This window comes from Gekko japonicus, unplaced genomic scaffold, assembly GCF_001447785.1.
Source record: "Gekko japonicus isolate JY-2015 unplaced genomic scaffold, Gekko_japonicus_V1.1 scaffold775, whole genome shotgun sequence".
Classification (NCBI taxonomy): Eukaryota; Metazoa; Chordata; class Lepidosauria; order Squamata; family Gekkonidae; genus Gekko; species Gekko japonicus.
The window spans coordinates 550,949-566,996 of record NW_015168673.1 but is presented as its reverse complement, the minus strand read 5'-3'; the positions used below and the strand labels follow the sequence as shown (position 1 = coordinate 566,996).

Below are 16,048 nucleotides of genomic sequence, written 5' to 3'. Positions count from 1 at the left end.
GAATAAAGCCTGCTCTCACTTCCCAAGGAGGTCTCTCATCCAAGTACTTGTCAGAGTTGACTCTGCTTAGCTTCCAAGATTTGACAAGATCAGACTTAGCCTGGGCTATCCAGGTCAGGGCTCTAGTTTGCCTTTTTCTTTATCCTATTATGTGAGAAAGGCAGAATTATGTTTTGAATACAGTTGTGGACATTTTCAGAATTTTCCACTGTGATGGACTGCACTTTAAAAGCTGGTTTCTGAGTGCAGCTAAATCAGAGAACAGGGAGATAAAGAGTTAACTTTTCCCTGGAATGGAGAGCTTGAGTGACAGGCTGCTCCTCTTCTCTGACTGGCCAGTGCCAGCTGAGGAAAATATATGATCAGCTGAGGGGGGAGTCAGTTTGATAGAACTGGTCTGAAAGCAGTTAGTTGGTTTCTGACAGTTTGGTGTGTGATAGGAAAAGTCAGATGAGTTCACCTACTGAGAAAGAAAAAGACTCCTTGCCTTAACTGTATTACATCTGTAACCTGAGGAGGAATTCAGTATAAGAATTATAAGTCTCAATGTCAGTATAAGCTGAAGTCTGTTTTACAGAGGCACCAGAATTGGGGGAGAGTTTTACCAAGAGTGATTGTGGTAGTGTGTGGAAACCCCCTTTCAAGACAGAAAAGGGTTGATTCTTCTAGTGTGAAGAAGATTAATTCCTGCCCAGTGTCAAAGAGCATTTAGCTCTGAGGAGGACCCTGCTCTGTTATAAAGGGAAAATAGTTTTAGAATCTTAGGAAATAAAGATAAAATGTAACTTTAACAAATGTCTGAGTTAGCTTCACAAAGACAGTGACCAATTCCAGGAAATCTGTTCCATTTGATCTCAGAGACTAGATATGGAAGAAACCTTCAGAACGTTCCAAACTGATACCTGACAATTCTATCATAGACACTTTGTTATCTTGTTGGGATAGCCATAGAACAGTGTTGCTTCCTCCCATCTCTAAATTTTAATCATTTCTCTATCAATATTGGTTTCTACCAGGATGTAGGAATCCTTCTTTTGACAACTGGAAACTGGCTCAGACTACTACACTCCAGGATCTTGGCTCTAAAGATCTGTTGCTCTCTAAGACTGATCTGGAAAAGAAAATAGGGTCATCTATTCCCTGGATGCAATATTTCCAGATATCGCATCTTAGCTCTTGTATTAACCTTCCACACATACTAAAGCAACCTCTAAGGGGTCTGGAGAAAATTATTCAAACCTCTCAACGCTTGGCAAAAGGCCTCATCTCAGCAATATACAGAATGATCTTAGACAGGGTGTAATGATTCCTTGTTTTACTATGTGTGTGTTCCTTTAAATGTTTGGTTGGAGTGCAGTGTTAGTAGAGTGATTGAGAGAGACGTGTGCTATGATTGGTGGATGACTGAGACTGTGAGAGGAGTTGTTCAGAGTGAATCTGTGTGTGTGTCTTGAAGTCAAAGTTTGAGAGTTATTCAGTTAGTGAGTGATATTCTGTGTGGAAACTTAAAAGAGATCAGTATATATGTCTTCAAAAAGTTTAAATGTGAAGGAGCTATGAGAAGGGTCTGTGAGACTCTAAAGTTATGATAAAGAGTCAATAATACAAAGTGCTTAGCCAGTGTGGCTTCCTATGTGAGAGATTCCTGTCACAGTGGGATCTTAATGTCAAAAGACTGTGTGTGATACCTTGCCAGTTTATTTACCAGTTCTTTTTCCCCAATACAGTTAGTTAGCCAGCAACTTATTTTTTGTTCCTTAATCAATAAATCATATTTTGTTTAAGTTTAACCGAGAATTTAGTTCAATCCTTCCTCAGGGCCACTTAGACTTCTGAAAAGCCTAGACCCTAGGTCACATTACCAGCAGCAGAAACAGAGAGAAGACTTGGAATTCCTTAAAATTCCTGGTGGCAGCAGAAACTACCCAGTTTATAAACACAGAGTATAATTTTAAAGTGAAAACAGCCCCCCCCAAATAAGCAGCACGCCACACAGGGATTCACAGAAATCCCTGATATATCAATCATTTTGGAATAAAGATTGTAGAAGAATTCTATCTGATGACACCTGGACCGATATATGGAACACTATTCCATTCCATTCCAAAATCACTGACGTACATCTGCAGTCTTTTAAATTAATCTCCTGCTGGTATCTCACTCCTAAACAATTAGCTCACTCATCACCAAAGAGTGATGAGTGCGGTCCACTATGCTGGAAAAAATGTGGAAACCTGGGAAATTACTTGTATTGTTGGATAACATGTCCTAAAGTTGTTACCTTCTGGGAATCTGTCATATCACTCATCTCATCTTTTACCAATATTGTCCTAACACTTACACTAGAGGATCTACTGTTAAATACATGGGGGGGGGGGCACAGTCCAATCATATTCATTCAAATAACAAGTCTCCTTGCTATTATATGCTGCTCGAACTACTATAGCACTAAATTGGAAATCTCTAAAATCTCCTAATCTCACACAATGGCATCAAAAGATATGGAATCTGTATGTCATGGCAAAAATTACAGACACTCTAACACAATAGAATCATGGTAGGGCTGCCAATTCCCCCCAGGGAGCGGAAAACCCCCCCGCCCCAGAGGCCCGTTCCCCGACGCCGGGGAATCGGGCCCCGGGGGGAACCCCGCCCCAGCGTGCACGTCACAGGGAAGTGACGTTATGACGCCGGGCACGCTGGGGGCGGGGCCACGGCCATACAAGGGAAAACTCTATCGCTGTTCTTCCTGTCCCTTTCTTGCAAAAAACACAATGGCAACATTGTTTCTTCTGGTGTCCATGTTTCTTCCGTCAGCCCGGTTTGTCTTATCCTCCATACCAGCATTCTGGATGCCTTGCTAGCAAGCAAAGCTCAGGTACCACTCAGCTTTTCCACTCCCCCTCTCCATGCATTACCATGTTGAAAGGCTGTGTGTGTATAAGGAAAATAAAGCAGTTGTGTGAATGTGTACAGGTGTCTGGCCTGCTTTTGCAAAAAAAGGCAGGAAAAGGGCTTGCATTTTTGCAACAAAAAAAAAAGGATACAAAGTGTTTTACATAATGAACATTTCTAGGGACTCCATCCATCAAGGCTCCTCCAAGTGGCTTCCACGGATACTGGTGAGGTGACTGCTGCAGTCAAAAGCATCCTTCCTTCCTCCCCTCAGCTGTCATTTTGCTTCTCATGATTGAGACTTGTCTGGCAGGCAGTGATGTGTATGTGCAGCCTGCGTATAATTTGAAGCCAACTTAATGGCATATCCTCTGTTCCAGGTGGGAGGCTGCCCTTTCACTCACTCTTTCTCTCTACCTGCCCTTTTTTGGAAGGCCCCCAATTTTTAAAGTATTAACATGTATAGATTCAAACCTCAAGAAATAAATATCATAGTATTCAAGGTACTTAGGATTGCAACTCCACCATCTGGTAGATAAGATTCATAATCCATTAAAAAATTCTTCCTGGCCTGTGCATACAGCCCGATACTCCTGAAAACCTTTGTGGATAGGGAAGCGAGGGGGTCTCTTCTCTTCTTTGCCATGGTCAAAATGAAAGCCCCCAGCTAATAACAACTAGAGTGGGGTGGATTTGATGGGAAAGGAATTAGGCCCCTAAAACTATGCTTCTCATATCTTTATTTATTAAAGGATTATATTGGAACTCTGCAATTGCTGTCCTGCTAAAAATTCTGTAAGAAGATGTCTGGGGAAAAAAGTGCTGTTACAAAGAAACAAAAAAATGTAGATGAGCACTGTATCTTTAATAACAAATGGACTACTGAGTACTTCTTTGTTTTAAACAAGGATAAGACAGTTTTCCTGATGTGTCTTAAAACTGTCTCAGCATTAAAGGAGTACAGAGTTAAAAGGCACTTTGAATCCTGTCACAAGAGCTACTCAATATATCAAGGAGAGATGCGAGTGAACAAAATAAAGTCTCTTAAAAAAATCAAAAGATTTGCAGTAAAATAGTTTTAGAAAGCACATTGAAGAGAAACTGTCTACTGTGAGGGCCAGTTATCATGTTGCTAAATGGTGAATTTGTTAAAAAGTGCATGGTTAGAGTAATGGAGGAAATGTGCCCTTAAAGTATCTTGTGTCATTTTATCCACATCTATAATCAGCAGCCATTTTGAAGAACTAGGAGAAGAGCTACATATGTCACAGGTTGTCAAGGCAAAAAGAGACGGGAGCTCACTCCGTTTTCTGGCACCTGGGGTCTCGAATTGCTGAACTACTGACTAGGGTTGCCAAATTCAGATCGTCCGGGAGCGGGGGGCTCCCGGACGATCCCGGGCACGTGCGCGCGCACCGCGTGCACGTCACCCGGAAGTGACGTCGCACGCTGGGGGCGGGGCCACGCGATTTGAGGGGAAAACAAAGAGTTTTCCCCTCAAATGGCTGCCATTTGAGGGGGAAACTCTTTGTTTTCCCCTCAAATCACGTGGCCCCGCCCCCAGCATGCGACGTCACTTCCGGGTGACGCGAACGTGGGGGTGGGGTTTCCCCTGGGCCCCGATTCCGGCACGCCGGTAATTGGAGGTCCGAAGCGGGGGAATCCCCGCCCCCCGGCTGCATTTCGCAGCCCTACTACTGACCTTCCACAGCCTGCAGTTCAGCGTCTTAACCACTTGAGCCACCGCAGCTCCATGGGTACCCAGCCACAAAATTAGTCTAAAGTCTTTAATAGTATTCACAAGAGGGTTGAAGTACAAACTCAAGGCCAGCATTTACATACTGATTCTAGTACAAAATTCATTTTATTTTAGCCCATGATATTACTAACTTCAAAAACAGTTCGCTTAGTTTTACAAGTCATATATTAACAGCATATTTTAAAAACACAGTATAGGCCATTGGCTGTGATAATCAAAGTATCTAATTAAAAAGTTAGCCATTAAACCCTATTTTCCCTAGCAGCAGCAAGTCACACAATCATTTATTCATAGTTTAAACTGCAAACAGTTCTCAAAAGTTTTCAAGTATGTTACACCCAGTACCTCAGTGAAATACTTCCATAGCTAAACACACACACATGTGAAACTCTTTCAGGTTTCGAGGTGAATTTTGGAGTCTAGGAGATCAGAACTTCAATAGAGGAGAATCCAGATTTTCTTTATTTCCTTCAGGACTGAGGTAAATAAGAGGAGAGCCCAGGTCTATTAGCTGGAAGCAGAACCAAAAAAAAAAAGTAAACATTGTTTTAGTTTATCTTTGTGCCTGCGGAATGCCATTTACTAATTAGTCTAGGGCAATGCTCTTGTAGACACTGCCACACACGGACAGAAAAGTCAAATGATTATCTTGTTATGGCTAATTGATGTCAGCCCTAGTTATGGTTACAGCTTCAGCTCTTGAAGGTCACACATGTGCTTAGAAAATCTTTGTAAGCAGTTAACCAAGAGTTATTATGAAGCCAACATAAACACACTCACACAATGTACATTAAAAAGAGGAAAATAAATGGAGATTTGCCTCACCTGTTCTGTCAGCTTCAGTGGAAGGGCTTTAATCATTTCAGGGGTGTTAAAGAAATCAATGAGAGGCTTATTTTCACAATCTGAGGGATCAACTGGTGCTGTGTCTATCCCAGTGTCTATCAATAAGCCCTAGAAAACAACAGAGTTTCAGATATTCATTCACTGAGCTTCCTGTAGTAACTCATTACAGTTGAAATGCCATCATGGACAAAATGACAGTCTCTAAAATACACTGTCCTGTTAGCCTAGATTTAGACTTCTTCATGCCACTCCCCCCTTGCACCTTCTTAAAACTACTACCCAAGCAAACTTTCATGACCACACCAACATGTAGGAGGCAGCCATTTATAACAGCAGTACACCTCCCCCAAAATCTGGACTTATTCTTTACAAATCTTAGTAGGCTGCAACTTTTCTGCACAGCACAAGCCCAAAAAGAGATAAGGGAAGAAAACTGCTTTAATAAAGGTATTTGACAAGGATGTTTTTCCATCGAAGCCTGCTTACCAAGAAAAGACACTGAAGGGCACCAGAGCAGTTTCCACCTGAAACCACTCTGAAGGAGAGGATGTTTCATACTTAATTTAGCAAACTGGCTTTCTAAGAGGATAACAAAACTGCAGCTTACCTCCTTAGCTTGTATTTCTTCAGCTAGTTTTTTATTTTCAGTTAAGCCCTGATTCCATGAAGGGGCCTTCTCTGGTGAAAAATCAAGTGCAACAGACACAGCTTGAGGGGGAAATGAGTCTCCTTCAGTGGAAGAAGTTGATGAGCTATCGGCTGTCTGCACACTGCTTTCTTTTGCCCTTTTAGAACTACACAGGAAGAGAGAAGTTTTGGAAGTTCTACACAGAATCTGGTCAAGTTCTGTACCAAAGTTCTGTACCAAATAGTAGCTCAAGCAATTCAACTTGTTTTGCAAAGAACAATAGCAGGTATTGCCAGTGGGTATGCCCAAACACAACAGAAGGTGATCCTAACTTTTGCTCATCTCAGCATAGGAAATTGAGATTTGACTCTGCATGTGCACACTCAGCCTTAGCTCTGTGGAACATGTACAAGACATAGAATTATGCATCACACACAGCATATAAAAGATCTGCAAATTGTGTTATATAATGTGTACAATGTACCCTGTTTAATAACAGGGCTCAGTAAAAGTCCTATTTAAAAGCTTATGCTCAACCAGCCACAAATTAAATATTGTAATTTAACAACAACAACTCACAAGCCACAGATTTAGTTCTAAAGTCACTAAAGAAATCTGCCTTCACATGCAAAAGCCTAACCCTAGATCAATGCAGGGCTCTTTTTGTAGAAAAACCCAGCAGGAACTCATTAGCATAATAGGCCACACCCGACAGCAAACCTATTAGCATATTAGGGCACACCCTGACAGCACCGCTCATTAGCACATTAGGCCACACCGCCATGTTACCAGAAGTGTGGTCATCCAGCCACACTCACCTTTACCTTCTTATTCTGTTTACCTTGTTTGTTGTCAAAACCCAGGGCTTTTTTTGTAGCAGGAACTCCTTTGCATGTTAGGCCACACACCCCTAATGTAGCCAATCCTAATGAGTTCCTGCTATTGGGTGTGGCCTATTATGCTAATGAGCTCCTGCTGGGTGTGGCCAACTCGGGAGCCAGCCGGAACTCCGTTCCTGCCCAAAAAGAGCCCTGATGGTCCCTAAACCTTTTGAGCCTCCAGGCACATTTGGAATTCTGACATGACACGGTGGGTGCAGCAACAAAATGGCTGCCACAGGAGGCAGAGCCAGCCACAAAATGACTGCCACACCTTAACCTCAGTAACACAATGTAGATCATTGTGCTGTGGTGGTAGCTGTTGCCAAAACAACATTTTAAAAAATCTGCGCAGGCAAGGCTCCACCCACTTGGCTCCACCCTGGCTCCACCCACTTCCTAAAAACACTTGGCAGGCACAGGGAAAGGTGTCGCAGGCACCATGCTGTTCATGGGCACCATGTTGGGGACCCTCGTCCCACATTATCCAGACCTCGGTTTAACTCCAAAGCAGCTCAACAACACTCCAAGGCTCCCACCAACACAGCATCCTATGATACTAGCTAGTGACTCTGAAAGGTAGGTCTTGTGAATGCTAAGATGGAGAGTGCAGGACTGAGAGGACAAGTAGAATCCATGACAACATACATGGCATAGCACTGATTGGATTTCACTAAGGCTAGACTTACCTAGCTGCTGTCGTTTTTTTGGATACAGCACTAGAGACTTGACGAACAGGTAGAAGGTTGGGTGACGACATTGATCTAGGTGCAGTTTTGGGTGTCCTTGCTGGAATTCCTGACATGCGACGGCCAACAGGTGTAGGCAATCCAGAACGTTTTATATTGGCTGGAGTTGGAATAGACCTTATGGAAGAACAGGAATTTAACACAGTCCGTTCTTCCAGTTGTTTGACAGGTGGGCTGGCTGCAACATTACTAGAAAGATATATGCAGTGTTTTTAGAAGCTTTAACAAAACCACAGCTGAAATATTCCTTCTTCATTTAAGAGCACATTCAGAATAAAATTTAAGGCAGCCCAACAGCTAGATACTAATAATTTTTCTGTACAGCAGCCTTACACTACTTTACTGATGTCTCAGTATTCTCTATTCCATCTGGCAGCAGCTCTCTAGAGATTCTCAGACAAGGTAAGTCCAGCAGTCCTGTGGTCAGGCTTTAAAACTCATTCCAGATATTTATGTGAGCTGTTTGTGGTCTGCTGAAGTGCTGCTGCCAAGCAAGTTGTCCAGTTTGTATCCCAAATTTAGAATGGCTGACAAAAATCCAAGCCAGTTATGAGGGATAAGAAGGTACCCTTTCCAGCTTAGAGTGCTGCACCATAGAACAGCCTACAAAGAAAAGTGATGCCACTGATTGCATCAAGTGCAAAAGTCCCCCAATTTTGAACTCCAAGTTCCACTCAGCATAGCATTCTTTAACAGGGGAAGCAGTTAACAGACCAATACGCTCAGCAGTAAATACAGTATCCCAAATTTCAGTTTGCCAGTGCACAAGACAGCTGAGTATATATACTTCTGTCCTAAGATGTGACCTACTAAGTCAGACCATCATCACCACCTAGAACACAGAATTTTGAAATATGCATATGCTGGGGAATAGGGGCAATCCTATTGGACTGCTGAGCTTAAAGAGACCCCTCAGCCCTGCTTAGCCGGGGCTACAAGTTCTCCAGACACTGCTCCAAGTCACTCCCCCCAAGGTTTCCGACAAATACTGCTAATGCCTGTACAGAATGGCCCAAAAGAAGGGCACAGACAGAGGCATGCAGGTGAAAACAAGTATTAAAAGAGATTAACCTTCCAACATTGCCACACGATAGGAATACAATTGGCTGTAATACTCTCACCGCTCCATTTTCTGATGACACACCTAAGAGGAAAGACATGATTCCCGAGGTTACCTTAAACTTCCCAAGTACATTCATTTCCTCATTTCAATCCTGATCCATCATAAAGTGCTGAGTAAAAAAAATCCCCCAAGGTATTCTAATGAAACTGGTGTAGTTGAAACCCTTGGATCAGGTTAGGTGCAATGTTTTCACAAAGTAAATGTTTTGTGTGTTTTTTATTTCTATGTTTTTAATGTGGAGTTTTATATGTATGTTGCAGTGATTTAAAGGGCAGGGCTGTACATTAAGAGAGAGGCTGGATGGGTGAATGAAATACATTATGATTGGATGGTAGCTGTACCCTAGGAGGTGGAGTTGACTGATTTGTTCTGAGAGGCTTTGTGTAAGAGAGTTCATGGGGAGTGTGTGGAGAAAAGAGACTGATTGAGATGCTGTGTAGAGTGTGAGAGAAATCTGTGTTTTGTGCAGAAGTCAGGAGCCTAAGTGTAAGTGAGAAAATAAACCTTTGTGGCTAGGTCTGTTTAAGGAACTTTAGAGAAACAAGAACTGATACCATTATACTTATTAACCACACAGAAACTGTTAGGCTCTTCTACTTCTAAATAAACTCTCTTTATGTTTAAGTGAAAACAGCTGTTGTATTTAGGTTAAAGGTCCCCTTTTACCTCAGAGCCACCCCACACACATTGACTGTTCTGTTATTCTACCAAGCCATCTCCTAAGCCCTCCTTTAGATCCAACTAAGAATTCTAAGGTGGCAATGAAAATAAGTCGGGAATGCTAAGGAAGGCAAGGAGCCAGCATAATATATGTCACCTCAGAACACTACAGAGAGGTGCCTTTACAGAGATTACATATAAGAGGGCTCACAGAAAAGAGTGAAAACATTACATTACATTATTTATTTAATTATTTATCTCATTTATACCCCGCCCTCCCTGCAATGCAGGCTCAGGGCGGCTCACAATCAGTACATAAATACAATTAAAACAACATAATCACCTAAAAACAATTTCATTATAGCTAATACAGTTCCATTATAGCTAATACAATTAATAAATTAATGCAAGAGTGCTAATGTTTTAAGCATGTTTTTATTTTAAGTTAAAAAAACACCTTCGTGTTTGTGTCCTTTATAAAGTTTATATCTCCGCTACCTGGCATTACATTTTATGACACAAATGGCGTGGCCCAACAAGGTCTTACCTTCCTTTGTGAAGGGTACCATTTTATTTTCAGAACAGGAACTGCCTTTTCTTTCTAGCATTATGCTTTTCTGTGATGATTTTTGCAGTCTAGGATCCAAACTCATACCTCGAATCCCAGTGCCTGAAGTCTTGGATTCAAAAGCAGCTTTATATTTGGCCGCATTCATGGAAGGGTTTCCTTTCATAGCACAGGTTGATCTCTCCTGCTTCCCAGATGCATCTGAATGGGAAGCCTGCACAGATGACACCCTCATAGGTCTAACCATAGCTACCTTGGTTGTACCAGAGATCTCAGAGCCACATGTCGAAGTTTTCGCAACAATATTTGTTTTAACTAGAAGATAAAATTGTAAGTATGACCTGTCACTTAACATTAACATAGAATCAATAAACACAGCATTTTTAAAACACCATGGAAGAGCCAGGTCCCAACTGTGAAACTTGCAATCTGGATTTCAGTAATGGAAGACAGAAAAGAAAGAGCCATTGGTAGAAGGAACAGTTTCATTTGATGTCTCAGAATGCCTAAACATTCCAGAATCAAGCACCTGATGCATTTTGGCTGCTATCATCTTGCATGTCAGTAAGGTAGCATTTTGTGCTTGGATTCATGGTCTTGTCCAAAGCATTCATACCCAGAGCCAACAAAAAGGTTCAGTGTTCTCAAGAGCAAGTATGCCATTAGCTAAAGCAAGAAAAGCATAGCATTACCAAAGACAAACACATTTCTAGGTTCAATTCCATCACAACTGATGGGAGGATTTCTCAGATATGAATCCTAAGATCTCTAGAGCCATGGTTCCTTTGATGTCATCTGCATCATCCAAAACCTACAGAAATTATTGCCTGCTGGGGGGCGAGGGCATGGTTACAAATATGTTTTGTACAGAGCTCTTCCCAAACCTGATCTCCCTATAAACACATACATTTTTCTGATCCTCTGTGCTAAACACACCTACATCTGGGTCAAAGATGTTCAATGAGCACTCCTTGGCAAAGTTTGAGCTTAAACCCATTGAAATCCAGGGGCTTAGACTAGTGGAACTCTACAGAAAATTGCACTTTAAGAACTTTGTTACAAATATGTGAGCTCCTTATTTGTAACAAAACAAGAGGAGACAACACTTGATAAACCCAGTGAGGATCATGCCCAGAAAAACAAGCAAACAAACATTTAACACCAGAGCTGGGAAATTTACAGAGTAAGAGCTTAAGACCATCTCCCTTCTATACCTTCTGCCTTATAGATGACAGGTTAACACATACATGCCAGCTGATTTGACTTCTCGTCAATGTGGTTAGAGGTTGGACTAGGATCTGGGACATCCAGGTGCAAATCCCCACTCAACTATGGAAGCTTGCTGTGGGACCTTGGGCCAGTCACACACCTCCAGCCTAAACAAGCTCACAGGGCTGTTGTGAGGACAACACAGAGGAGAAGATCACACTTTAGGCTGCTTTGGGTCTGCCTTGGAGAGAAAGGCAAGAGTACAAATGAAGTAAATAAATGCTGGTGCATGACCACTACTAAGTTTGTATTGCTTACCTTTTCCTCTTTTAGGGGAGACGGACAGACTTGAATTCAAGCTGGAGTTCATACTGGAAAGTGAGGATGATGATGAAGATAAAGTGTTCCTCTGCATTTGAACATCATTAGGTGGCTTCAGTTGTGTTGCCTTTATACTTTGCTATGAAAACGTTAAGAGACCTTAAATTTAACAGACTTCAAACATACTTGGAAATAAACCCTTTTGTGTCCAAGTAAGTATGCACATGATTGTATCTTCACTGTAGCACTGTCCTACTAGAATAAAAAAGCAACCCCCCCCAAAAAAAATGACCAGGTGCTCCCCACTGATGTTCTATAGACCCAAAACAACATACTCTGCAACTTGCTGCTTTCGTAACATTTAGAACCAGCATTTTCTGCAGATGCACAACTGTCAAGAAGCCTTACAACTCCTTTTGCAAGAAAACATAGGTCTCGTAATGACATCTGGAGATATTTCTTCCATTAATATATATATATGCAGACCTATATGTTGGAACCCACCCTGAGCCTACAATGTAGTCAGTGAGGCATCCAGGAACACCCCCAGGCTCCTCACCCTAGACGCTGGCACCAACAGGGCTCGTATCCCCCCGCCCCACATTGTAGGCTCAGGGTGGGTTCCAACATATAGGTCTGCAATTTGCACAGATTTACATTTAAAATCTGTAAAACCAATAAAATCATCACATACTAAAACAACAACACCTCAACAGAAAAACACTGTGGTTCCAGTCCAGCGTCATGGATCTGTGGTCACTGGAGGAGAGGCCAATCAAGTGGGTGCCCACTGCCTCAACTAAAGGCCCGGTGGAAGAGCTCTACCTTGCAGGCACTGGGAAACTGTAGCAGGTCCCACAGGGGCTTGATCTCATAAGGTAGCTCATTCCACCAGGCAGGGGCCAGGGCCGAAAAGGCGCTGGACCTAGTTGAGGCAAGTCGCACATCCCTAGGGCCAGGGACAGTCAGGAGATGTTGTTTTTTAGAACGCAATGTTCTCTGGAGCTCATATGGGAAGAGGCAGTCTCGAAGATATATAGGCTCCTGGCCATATAGGGCTTTAAAGACAGGCACCAACACTTTGAAACGGATCCAGTATTTGATAGGCAGCCAATGCAGATCACACAGCACTGGGCGGATGTGTGCCCACACAGGCAACACCATCAACACCCACGCCGCTGCGTTCTGCACTAGCTGCAGCTTCCAGAGCAGAGTCAAGGGAAGCCCCATGTAGGAAGAGTTACAATAGTCTAGTCTGGAAGTGACCATTGCATGGGTCACTGCAGCCAGATCACGGGGGGTGAGATATGGGGCCAACTGCTGGATCTGCCTCAGATGAGAGAAGGCAGACTTGGCAGTGATGGTGACCTGGGCCTTCATAGTCAGTGAGGCATCCAGAAACACCCCCAGGCTCCTCACCCTAGACGCTGGCACCAACAGGGCCCCATCAAAGGTTGGGAGCCTAATACCTAATCCCAGTCTACCATGAGCCAGGCGAAGGACCTCCGTCTTCAATGGGTTCAATTTCAGTCTGCTCTGTTGTAACCATCCAGCCTCAGCTTGTAACGCCCTGTCTAGATGTTCAGGGGCAGAGTCAGAGACTATTATTTATAGTCCACCTTTCTCACTTGGACTCAAGGCAGATTACACAGAGCAAGTCAATACAATCAACAGAATGTTCAATGAACAATGCAATAGAAATTAGGGTTGTAGAACCAATGAGAAGTCTAAAAACCGAACTGAAGCAAAACACATTAAATGATTCAAAATGATGTGAACATTACATAGTAGGATCCTAGTTTCAGCAAGCTATACACAGTAGTATAGACCACAGTTCCTAATCATTTATCCAAGTAACTTTGTGAAACATTTAGTATAGTGTGACTCTATTGCCTGCGTAGAAAAGCCCTCTTGAATAATGCAGTTTTGCATAGCTTGTGGAAAGCCAAGAGAAGCCTTCCTGACCTCCTCAGGCAGAACATTCCACAAGGTGAGGGCCACACTGGAGAAAGCATGTGTATGGGCAGTTGCTGATTTTGCCCATTTGCAGGTTAACACCTGCAAAAGACCCTGCTCTCATAAGACAAGCTGTTGTGACGGAATGTAGGGGGAGAGGTAGACTCACCAATATGAGGGTCCAAGGCTATGAAGGGCTTTGTATGTGACAGTTAAATTTTAATAAACACTTCAATATGAATTTTATTTTTGATTTCCCTGGATAATTCTCTCAGTTTGCACACAATTGCCTTTATTTCCCCCAGGCAATATATTTTCTGGTTACATATACTGAGCCCTCCCCACCAAAGTAAATCTAAAAGCAGCATTGTTGATCACTGGGGGAGGAGGGGTACGTGCAGCCACTTCCTCCATGCAGTCTCACTCTGCAAACGACCTTGCCACTACAGAGGCAGGGAGTGGGGCCAATGCAACCATGCTTGCTCTCCCTTGCTGTGAGGTGAGTCAACATACCTGGGTTTGGGCCACACCAGGCTCTAATATCACAGGTATAAAACAATAAGGAAAGTGAAAGATGGACATGTCACTATAGATCACAATAGAGACAGGTGTTGCACCTTCATTAAGGGCAACCAGTCACCTTGCCAGGAGTAAGAAGACGTCTCTTGTCTTGTACCAGTGAAGAGTCTTTGGCATCTGGAACGATACTTGATTTGCCACAGAGCAGGTCTTCAAGTGATCCCATGCTTTTCACGTGTTTCCTGCTGGAAGGGTGATGTGGGCTGTCTTGTTCCGACTGCAAGATTGAAAAATCAATTAGAGGCCATAACCTGAAAAACTGTATGTCTGCATATTAACTTAACTGTTCCAATTATCTACTCACAGCCCATTTCAAAAAACTCTCTAACTTGGGATCAAATGATCACCTACTGGAAGTCCACAAAAACTGTGACAAAGCAGACATTTAGTATTATCAGACCAGTTGGTATGCACACTCAAGACAACCCAAAAAAAAAAAAAAATACAGGCAAAATCACCCAATGTACATGCAGGCCAGCCCAAAGAAAATATTATTTGAGATAATACTAAGTTTTAATGCAAATAATCACCTCATGGAGCTGTTGATCGGATATTGGAGCATATCGCTGGGAATCTGCTGCTGAGAAGCAATAAGTCCTAGGGCTATAGACATGTACATGGCCCAGGAGAGAAGGGTGATATAAAAAAATACTAGACAGGAAAGATCTTTACCTGTTCCACTGCTAAGGAGTTGTTTCCAAACACATATGAAGTTTTTACGGTCTGCAGCTTGCTTGACTTTTTATTATTTTTGTCAACACAACATGGTGCTACCTGTCCGATGAATGATTTAGGAAATTTGTCTTTTCTAGGACTAGAGACTTTCTGAGACATTAGTGGAGAACGCAAGTTGTCCATCACTTGTACCAGTTGCTTTGAATGCTTCTGAAAGGAAGGTGGAAGCTGAGACACTGGGCTTTCCCACACACAATACGTCTCTCTCTTTATAGTCCTGGGTGTTCTCTCTGTCTTAATGCCTGTCTCAAACATTTTCAGTTTGGACTTGGATTCTTGCACAAATTTTTCCACAGACTCATGTCTCTGACCTCCCACCTGGTTAGCATGGGGTCTTTTAGTTTTGCTCCCACTTTGGAGCTGAAGAGCCACCAGGTGAGCTTCTTTAACAATCTCTGCAAACTTCTCCTCAGCAAGTGGGCTCCACAACGGGTTCTCTGCAGGCAATGGTGAGACGCTCCCTTCAGCCCTATCACAGGCCTCAACAGATACGGCAATGCATTTCTCTTTATGGCCCATGGGTCCAATAAATACTTCATCCTCATTTTCACTAAAATAGACAACATCAGTCAAATGCCTGGTAAAGCCTACCCTCTAAGTACCAAAAAGTACAGTGTGTTCTTTGTTTACCTCGAAGGAGACAGTGAAAGGTCAAAATCAAGTTTTTCATCAGAGAGACAGGGAATGTCTGAAATTACAATGGTACATCATTTATAGGTATGAATGACATTTTCTCCCGTTCAAATGCTAACGTATTACTTTTAGTCATACTGAAACCTACACCTTCTACTGATGTTCCAACTGCCAAACAGAGTGCAGAATCTACACATTCATCCTCTCCCCACTCCCAAGGCAGGTAACTGGCTCTGTCAAAGTCAACAGTACTAGACATCTACGTAGCAAAGTCCTATGGACAGGTCAGTGCAAGCAGCGCAAAGGGAGCAAATCCAGAGGACCATCAAATCAGGGTCTTAGGGGTAATTCTATATTTAATTGAATCCAAATCATTGGCACTTAACAACCAGGATCAGCTCAGTACCTACCATTAATGTCAAAGGTGAGATATTCACTGGAGTGGTTCAACTTCAGTTACCTTTGCTTAGGAAAAAACTGCCATACCAAAGGTACTATTTGGTGATGGA

At 42.7% G+C, this 16,048-nt stretch overlaps 1 protein-coding gene across 1 annotated transcript; it reads right to left on the bottom strand.

Moving 5' to 3' along the window:
• Positions 1-4,772: 4,772 nt before the first annotated feature.
• GTSE1 (G2 and S-phase expressed 1) lies at positions 4,773-15,026 on the bottom strand. Its single transcript, XM_015415361.1, has 9 exons — positions 14,844-15,026; positions 14,233-14,388; positions 11,634-11,775; positions 10,194-10,421; positions 8,827-8,899; positions 7,696-7,944; positions 6,108-6,294; positions 5,480-5,608; positions 4,773-5,165 (listed from the first exon to the last, which is right to left on the bottom strand). The coding sequence occupies exons 1-9, from the start codon at positions 15,003-15,005 to the stop codon at positions 5,082-5,084; spliced, it is 1,410 nt and encodes a 469-aa protein (XP_015270847.1). The 5' UTR covers positions 15,006-15,026; the 3' UTR covers positions 4,773-5,081.
• Positions 15,027-16,048: the final 1,022 nt, after the last annotated feature.